Below are 9,287 nucleotides of genomic sequence, written 5' to 3'. Positions count from 1 at the left end.
TTCCCATAATGCATGTCTCAGCTTAGACTCCGATTTCTGAAAATTCATACATTAAAAAAGGTTTACTCTTTACGGCTTGTTCATTTCGGCAATTCTGTCAAATCCCATGTATACATAAGAGATGCAATGGGCTATAATCAAAACAAGTCACCAGTACAATTTTTATCCAAGTGATCATTGAAATATCCACTCAAGTTTAAATTTTTCATATTTATCTGAACAACATACCAATTCATAAGCCTTCCATGAGAGAGAGAGAGAGAGAGGAGGTAAAGTTTCAAGATTTACAACATATGGGAAGTTTTTGTACACTGCTTAAGGAAAACAGGAAAACATCAACAACAAAAAAAGAACAAAAAAGAGAGTATGGTCTTCCAGATTGATCCACCTTGGAAAACAATACAAGGATCAAAAGACAAACTAACCCTACAATGATATGCTCTTTGATCATTTCCTAAACCAATATCAACAACATTACTAACCCTACAAACATGGTCAAAACCAGGTTTCAGATTCCCCTAATACCTTTGCTAGCTTTTTGTATGACATTCCAGAGTCAGGACACAGCCACCCTTCGCTAAGGTATCTGCTGTCAAATTACACGAGACAACAATTTTTGCACACAGTTTTCAATGCCCCAATCTTCAGCTTAATAGCAGCACTCATCGATAGACCTTCACTTTCCGTTTTGAGTAGTTCATGTTCTTAATCTGTCGTTCTTAATCTGTCAAGGTAATGCAATTTTCGATCCATGGAAGACCATCTTGAAGACTGTCAAAGTTCTTGGGGCCTTGATCGAAAGTTAGGTATTTTCCAACAGCTATTTCTTGTTTTCTGAAAGGAGAGGGAAGCATTGCCACCTCAATTGTATACAATGTGTGCGTGCTGATGATAATGGAGATGAATATGCACCAGAAGCGGCAAGAACAACAATGCTGATGACCAGAAGTGGCAAGAACAATGATGCTGAAGACGTGGCTGGCCCTGCCGTTTGGCTATCAAAGCATGTTCAGGGCGTGGAACTCAATAAATTTGATCTTTGGGGAACTGGACAAGATATATTCCGGACCGAGTTACTGACTCAGACAGGGGAGTAAGGGGCCGCGGTTTGCATTCCTGGGAATCGAAATGGTTTGCATTCCATTCCCTAAATCAGCCTATGTACAATAAATTTAGAACACATGTTTCAAAGTAGTTTTGATGCCGCTTTCCAAAACAGAAGGGAACAAGATCTTCTATCGCAAATCCCTCTGCTCAAAACACTCGTAGCCGCTGAATTATACCTTGAAATTCCAACATAATCCAATAGTTGTAAATATTTTGAGATGTAAGCACAGAAGATCCAACTCACAAAGCATCAAAATTCATCAAGAAATTCATAAAGGTCTCCAACCCTCGTCAGCACATGGGTTACATGGGAATCACAATAGTCAGTAGCATTCATCAGAAATTTATGAGGAAAATTTTATCAAACTTCATTGATATAAGTTGACATTCATCCAGTACCCACCATAACCAATAAGCCACAAAAATTCATCAAGAGTCAAAACACAAAAATAAAAAGCCACATGCTATCAAAACTCATTCCTCATGAACACTACAGCATCACAGTAATCAGCAGCATCATCTACAATTGTCATCAGAAAATTCAGAACATACCAACACCGACTTTCATCACAGTAGCATCACAGAAAGTAAAATTATTTACATAACAAGAAAACAGTGAAATTACTACAGTACCCTAAATAACAAGAAACCAGTAATATAAACAAGGCTGCAAAGAAGAGACCTAACCCTGCAAAGCTAGTGGAACCAGGACCAATGCAGCTATCGTCGTTCTGCTGATGGAACCAAAAACACCTGCAAGGATTCAACTAAAATTAAGTTTGCAATGCCAAAAAAAAGAAAAACCTAAAATTTGTAAGTAACAAACTATACAGTTTCTTTACCTGGCTAATAGCCATTAGCCATGCTAGATAGTAATAGTACTTCAACTTGGGCCTAGACTTGGGCTTGAGCTTGAGCTTGAAAAAGCTAAAAATAACATAACAGTCAACAAAAACAGTAAGAGTTAATTCACATTTTATACAAACTTTGCAATATAACTATATCAAAAATATTATTACCTGAGTTATACTGTTCATATTGCTCAACATCATCCATTGCTTTGCGAAGAGAGATTGGGATAGTGCTTTGAAGCCAATTTTGTGCACATATAAGAACCTCTACCATCATGGGAGATAGTGAACTACGAAATGGATCAAGTATACGTCCTCCTACACTAAATGCTGAGTCAGAAGCAATTGTAGAAACGGGAATCGCCAACACGTCATGTGCTACTTGGGACAAGACTCGATACTTTGAGGAATTAGTCTTCCACCATCCCAAGATATCAAAATTTTCTTCTATTGAACCAACACAACTCTCCGCTAAGTACTTGTCTACCTCAGACTTGCACAAAATGGAATCTTCCTCCTCCAAATACGAGTTGAATTGAGAGGCTACGAGTAAATGCGGATCATCACAATCATCATCAATCATCATCTCAGACGCTTCACTCACATTAGGCACTTCCACACTTGTTGAATCATGTGCACCATAATACTCGTATAAACGAGTTAAACAATCTTTTACACGACCTGTCATCTCATTTACCACACCAGCCCCAAATAATTGTGAGAAACAGAATTTCACATACTTCAATTTTTTTCGAGGATCAAGCACCACAGCAACATATACTAGGAGATTTATTTTATCCCCATTCCCCCAATACTTGTCAAATTTTTCTTTCATGCTTTTTGCCATGGAAGACAAAAGTTGATCCTCTTTGGAGTCTCTCTTCACTAATTGTCTAATCTTGGTTTGAATCACAAACATCTCATCAAATAAACAATTAGAAGTAACATATAAAGACCCCAAAAACCGCCTAGTTGCATGATAGAAAAGCCTTAGGAATTTCACAAACATCCTACACTTATTCCAATCATCCTTAGTTGGAGGTCCCCATGTCTTCTTCCCCGTACCACTTCCCTCATCCCCACCCTCACAAACCTCATCATCCACAAAGTAAGATTGGTAATTGGAGTCCTCCTCCAACAATCTATCAAATGCCTTTTCAAACTTTTCAGCAGCTTCCAACATTAAATAGGTGGAGTTCCACCTAGTTGGTACATCGAGGCACAAAAGACTTTTTGACTCAATTTTTTCTTTCTCTACACACTTTTTAAAATTCTCTAGCCTATTTGCAGAAGACCTCACATATCTTACAGCATCACGTATAGAACCAATAGAGGTATCTAATTCTTTCAAACTATCACCCACTATGAGATTTAAAATATGTGCACAACAACGCATATGTAAGAACTCATGCCCGAAGATGGTCCCCTTCCAAGTTTTTGTTTTATTCTTCAAGAACTTAATGATAGTGTTGTTGGAACTAGCATTATCTACTGTCAAGGTAAAAATGCTATCAATGTTCCACTCAAGCAAGCACATCTCAATTCTTTTACCAATAGTTCCTCCCTTATGATCTTCAACTTGACAAAAATTTATGATTCTTTTTTGTAATTTCCAATCATCATCAATGAAATGCACAGCAAGACACATATAATTTATGTTTTGTATTGATGTCCATGTGTCTGTGGTAAGGCAAACCCTACGACCCTTCAATGCTTTCCTCAAGCTATCTCTCTCCTTGTTAAAAATGACAGCAACATCTTTAGCAATAGTAATACGAGATGGGATTGTTTTGAACTTAGGTTGCAAGACATTGCAAAATCTTTTAAAACCAATTCCATCCACAAATCTAAAGGGCAATTCATCAAGAATGATCATCTCGGCAAGAGCTTTTCTACTAGCTTCTTCATTAAAGCTCATTGCCTCAAGGTCAACACCCTCTTCTCCATCTTTTTTAGGTTGAAAAGACAAGGTTTGTTGTCCCCTCTCTAGTTCCCTATAAGGATATTTTTGACAATTTGCCGAATGACTCAACAAATTACTTGTCCCATGACCCTTAGAATCAGCTAAATATTCCTTTTGACAATATTTGCAAATAGCCCTAGTTTTTCCATCCTCACCCTTTAATTTATCAAAATGATCCCATGCCCTAGATTTTGCTCTCCCACTCCCACTAGCCCTTTCACGCACCTTAGCTATGGGTGCTATTGGAGTCCTCTCAGTCAGGGTATTAGGTTGGGCATTAGTCGATGGTTGAGTTCCAACAGCTGGGCAATCTTCATTGGGAGGATCCATCATCTGGTAAAAAGACCATTTTAGCAAATCAACACCTCACTAACTATATGAAATTTATCACAATAACATAAATGGATAAAGAAATTTAAGCAACATAACACATTAACAAACACAGACCTATCAATGATCAGTCGCATAACAGCAGCATATTAATTGAAATAACAAAGGCACAATTTTAAACAACAACATTAATTGAAAGCAATATAGAAACTAAGCAAGAAAGCTACATCAACACTTACTAACATTAAAACTAGAAAGCTGTATAAAAAGTAACTAAAAATCAATGAGTTAGAATTAGAAACTAGAATCACAGGCCCATCAGTGAAACAAGTTATTTGATCAATTCTCATAAATAAAATCAGAAAATCGAAACTGAACACAAACATCTCAATTTCTCACAAATATATCAAACCCCACAACCCCCCCCCCCCCAAAAAAAAATGTCACACACACAGACATAGCCAGTTAAAGAGTTGCTGTGTTGAGCAATGTAAGTGAGGGAAAAGCCCCAAGTCTTGGAAAATCTTGGCTTTGAGCTTGACAGGGTTGGTGATTTGATCACGATGATCTTTGAAAATCACTATACCCGAGAAATGAAAGTATTCAATCGAGCCCTTCTGGGTTTTGGTGGAAGAAGAAGATGAAGATATGGGGTTTGAAGAGATTCGAACGATTAGGGTTCTTGAGAGTGAGATTAGACACTTGTGTGGCACAAATACATAGTCATTTTTCTGAGATGTTATATATATGATATATACACACAATTACATGCTAAAATCACAGTGAATAGATGAAGACTTGCCTGCGATAATCGCAGATTCAAAGGAAGAGACATTTTTTGTGATAAAAGAGTTGTTCGATTCGATCGATTCAAGACTAGCCTTAGACCTGCCGAGGGGTTTTTTGCACTTGCTTCCGGGTATTCGCAGGTGTTTTGAGATATGGTTAAAATTTGATTTTTGATTTTTAGTTAAGTTTTTGTTTTGGTTTTTTAAAAATGTCATTTGAGAAGTTAATAAAATGTTGTTTCTTAGCTTTTTTATTTTTTATTAATATTTATTTATGTCACATTATATTTAAATGACTAAAATACACTCACTTAAAGATTTTGTCCTAACTCACCAATGTAAACATAGAAAGTATAACCATAATTTCACCGGTAGCTTTTAATTACTGTGGAGAGGTGATTTAGAAATACTCTTGGATCCTAAAAGACGTTTCTGATCCTTTAATTGTCACCTGAAAAAGGAATTAACATTCCGATCGGGGGTGTTGAAATTAGCACTCTGACAGACAAGTTAGTATACGTCTCTCGTTTACTTATGTCTTAAGTTTCTTTAGTCTGTCCTCACATACCTCTCTTTAGTTGATGCTTCTCTCTTTTATACTCGTCCCTTGTCTCGGGGGTCGAGCCCACTTTTAATCCAGCGCATAGCTGCTCACTCGGCCATTTTGTTGTGTGCCTATTCACATTCGGCTTCTTGTACGTCTGATTCTATGGCCGATTTAACTATTCAGCTTCTGGGTCCCCTAGGATGGAGCCGAATAGTATATATCCGAATTTTCTTCAGATTCATTTGGTTTTTCTACATATGTCATTATTCGACTTCCACAATTGCCCTCGAACATCCTACTAATGCCAGTTAGTCGGCATGTTTGGTCTTGAACTTAGAGAGTGAAAAATACGGTGACTTCCCTCATTCCAACACAAGTGTCAGAACGTTTACGCTTTTTAGGAATCATTATAATTTTTCGCCTCTTCGTACGCTTCATTTATTTAATGCGATTTGAAACCGTGTTGTCCCTTCGAATGTGTTTTTGAATACGCAAAGCTTCTTGGTTGCCTGTCAGTTTGCCTTCTTCATTTCACGACCTCTGTAACTTCTTCTCGTTCCTCACTGTCTCCTCTAGTTCTTGTAAGTTCTTCTCTTCTCCATTTCGACTATCATTTCCTTGTTTGTTTTTTAGTTTAGCGTACTTCCTATGCTAGCTAGGATGGCGAAACATCTAAAAGCCCTTCTTTCTGGGGATCGAGTTTCTGGATTTCGACGCCATTTTTTCATTCCTGGCGACGTCCATCTGTCACTAGTGGTAGAGAGCGTAATTGACATGAAGAGGACTGATGAGAGTACAATTATCTTTCCTCTCTTGTCAATCGCTGAGGGTAGAGTCCGGTTCCCCCTTCACCCGTTTTTTAGGGTCGTCATTCGTCACTGGGGTCTAATCCCTTTCCAGCCTAACGTAAACTTCTACCGAATCATAATGGGAATTGTAGAATTAAACTGACGCCTTAGGCTCAATCTTAGAATCCCTGCTATTCGGCATTGCTATACCTTGGTCAAATCCTCTGGCCGGTAGGGGTGCTACTTTCTCAAGGCTAAGGACACCGACCATCATTTAGTGACTATGCTTGCCAGCTCTGGCAAGCGTGTTGACGATGTCATGGTCGTTGTCCGAGGCAACTGGGAATTCAGCGAGGGCAAAGATCGCCTAGATCTTGTGCCTAGACGAAAAGGCGAACCAGGTGGCCTCATAGTCCTTCATGTGTATTTGTTATATATTTACCCGGCTTAGATTCTATGCACTTACCGTTTTATTTACGCAGGTAACGATTTGAAGAAAGTTCTGGTCTCGGCCGACGACGCTGTACTTGCGCATATCAAAACCACGCCCCAGTTCTTCAGCCGTCCAAACCTTCAAAAACAAAGGAGGGCGGCCCCCATACTTCTAAGTTATAGCCAACTTACGCTACGTCTTTGGCCGCAGATAACATTCCGATTCCAAGAGGCGAACAACAGCTTACGACGCTTATTTTCCCAAACTTCAAAAATCTTAGGGAGATTGGTCTTAAAGCTTCAGATTTAGAGCCGGCGAACGAATAAATTGCTGAAAAAGTCGCTAAGCAGCCGAATCAGTCCACCTTAGACATATCCGATAGTCTTGCTGAGGAGGTTGACGCGGCTCTAAATTTGGTTTTTGAGGAAGCTAGTCTCAATCAATCCAACCCTCCATCCACTTCAGGCCAAATAGACGTGTCCCTTGAAGATATTTTTACCGACTTAGGGGACCTTCCCAGCGCATATCCTGAAAACATGACTGTGGGGTCGCTCACACATATGGCCAGGAGGAAAAACGCCGAGAGGATGGTCGCCTGGAGAAAAGCCGAAGCCAACTGATCTGAACCTCCACCGGTTGCCAGGGCTGAGTCTTCTCCACCTGCTCCTGTGGAAGAAACGGCTTAGATTGAAATGGTCAAAACGGAGCACATTGTCGATCAACAGGGCAGTTAGGAGGCCGAGCATAGGGGGGAAAAACGTCCTGCCGAGCACGAAGTCGACTTTGCAGAAAACCTAATCGATAAACGGCCGCGCATAAAAGAATCGGACTTGGTTATGCCGTTTATCATACAACCGAAGATAAAGAACATACCAATTGCTTCTGATGCATCGGCTGTGAAAGACCCTGCTGTGGCCTTAAGCATGGCCTTTTCAATTTCCCTGCCGGTTGACAGAGAACCTTTCGGGCGGAGCCAGATTTGCTGTTAATAGCATTAGCCGCTCAATCGGCCATATTGGTATATGACTTGAGCCTTGTCTGCAGTCTTGCGCCTATATTTTTTATTTTTATTTTTTATTTAACTGTAATTCCTTGTTTTGCAGACAACGGGATAACTGAGATTGGCCACCGTCAACATGATGCTATCGAACAGATCGGCTTTCTCACAGTCGAAGTTGAAAATGAAAAGAGCAAAGCCGTGGAGGCCTCTCTCAGAGCCGAGTCTGAGGCAATGAAAGCGGCAGAAGAACGCTTGAGGGCCGACGCCAAGGCAGAAAAGGCCAAGAGTTTCGACCAACTCAGGTTGGTTACCAAAGAGAGGGTGAATACGAGCGACGATGTGCTCAAGTTAGCCAAGGAGGCGATTGCCAAACTGGAGACTGATTTGGAAGCATCGAAGAAGGCAAAGAAAATAGCCAACTCCGAGATTTCCAAAGCATTCCAAGCTAGGAAGGATGCCGCCTTGGAAAATTATGTGGAGGAAGTACCCAAGTTTGAGAATCGGGGCTTCAAACACGGCTGGCTCAAAGCCCTCGCTACCTCTAATGTGACATTGGCGCAGCCGATCCCATACGAGCAGGTGGACGTTAAGCCGCTGGAGTTTGACCTTGAAAATTGACTAGAGAGTAATTTTGATTTTTGTTAGGCATCTTGTGAGCATAGTTTTTGTAGATTTTTGTTTATTTATTTATTTCGATTAGAAGTTAAATGTAGGGTAATTTTTATGTGTAAAATGACTACTGTTTGTACTTGATTTATTAATGAAAATTTCCTTTGCCTTTTTGGCTGTCTGCTGTATGTGCTAGTTAACGGCTAAGTAGAATGAAAAATCATGAAATAAGTAAATTAATTCGGTGATAAAATAACTACGTATCTTTGCAATTTAGCCGAATATATTAATGAATCTATCCTTACCTCAGCTAATGAATGAACTGGACCGCTGAATATTGGTAGTTCATGGATTGGCTGGGGCATATCCACTTAGCGGCACAAAGCTTTGAAATTTAGCCGAATAGATTGATGAATCTGCCCTTGCCTTAACTAATGAATGAACCGGACCACCGAATATCGGTAGTTCATGGATTGGCTAGGGCACATCCACTTAGCAGCGCAAAGCTTTGAAATTTAGCCGAATAGATTGATGAATCTGCCCTTGCCCCAGCTAACTGGACCATCAAATATCAATGTAGCCGAGTAGATTGATGAATCTTCCCTCAACTAATGAATGAACTGGACCGTTGAATATCGTTAGTTCATGGATTGGTTGGGACATATCAACTTAGCGGCGCAAAGCTTTGAGGTTTTGGCACAGAGTATTGAAGAAATCGCCTCGAGAATGCTGCACCCGAAGTTAATAAATGGGGTGGGGGCTGTGTGCGAGTAGGTTCCATTTTTGCGTTCAAATCCAACAAATTGTGAAAAGGAAAAAAGCATTGTGTCGAACCAAGTTGGACGACTGTGGATGGCAAGAAGACTATTCT

General features: G+C 39.9%; 1 protein-coding gene across 3 annotated transcripts; it reads right to left on the bottom strand.

Moving 5' to 3' along the window:
- Window positions 1-263: 263 nt before the first annotated feature.
- LOC114287290 (zinc finger BED domain-containing protein RICESLEEPER 2) lies at window positions 264-5,211 on the bottom strand. 3 transcript variants are annotated; one of them, XR_014332705.1, is made up of 5 exons: window positions 5,054-5,211; window positions 2,127-4,254; window positions 1,950-2,034; window positions 1,795-1,860; window positions 264-1,627 (listed from the first exon to the last, which is right to left on the bottom strand). XR_014332705.1 is itself a non-coding variant. In XM_028230601.2 (4 exons), the coding sequence occupies exons 1-3, from the start codon at window positions 5,084-5,086 to the stop codon at window positions 1,991-1,993; spliced, it is 2,205 nt and encodes a 734-aa protein (XP_028086402.2). In that variant the 5' UTR covers window positions 5,087-5,211; the 3' UTR covers window positions 264-1,860; window positions 1,950-1,990. The 3 variants fall into 3 exon arrangements, 1 of the variants encoding a protein (XP_028086402.2); XR_003637862.2 differs by having other exon boundaries at window positions 264-1,283; XM_028230601.2 differs by having other exon boundaries at window positions 264-1,860.
- Between the last annotated feature and the right edge of the window lie 4,076 nt (window positions 5,212-9,287).

This window comes from Camellia sinensis, chromosome 6, assembly GCF_055761805.1.
Source record: "Camellia sinensis isolate YWXY chromosome 6, ASM5576180v1, whole genome shotgun sequence".
Classification (NCBI taxonomy): Eukaryota; Viridiplantae; Streptophyta; class Magnoliopsida; order Ericales; family Theaceae; genus Camellia; species Camellia sinensis.
This window is presented reverse-complemented; position numbering and strand designations above follow the sequence as displayed.

Bases quoted from the DNA above. Each gene is read 5' to 3' on its own strand.
- LOC114287290 (XM_028230601.2), bottom strand. From the start codon at position 5,086: ATGTCTCTTCCTTTGAATCTGCGATTATCGCAG. The intron at 4,255-5,053 runs GCAAGTCTTCAT...TCTTTTTACCAG, and splicing joins TGAATCTGCGATTATCGCAG to ATGATGGATCCTCCCAATGA. The intron at 2,035-2,126 runs GTAATAATATTT...TGTTATTTTTAG, and splicing joins ATATGAACAGTATAACTCAG to CTTTTTCAAGCTCAAGCTCA.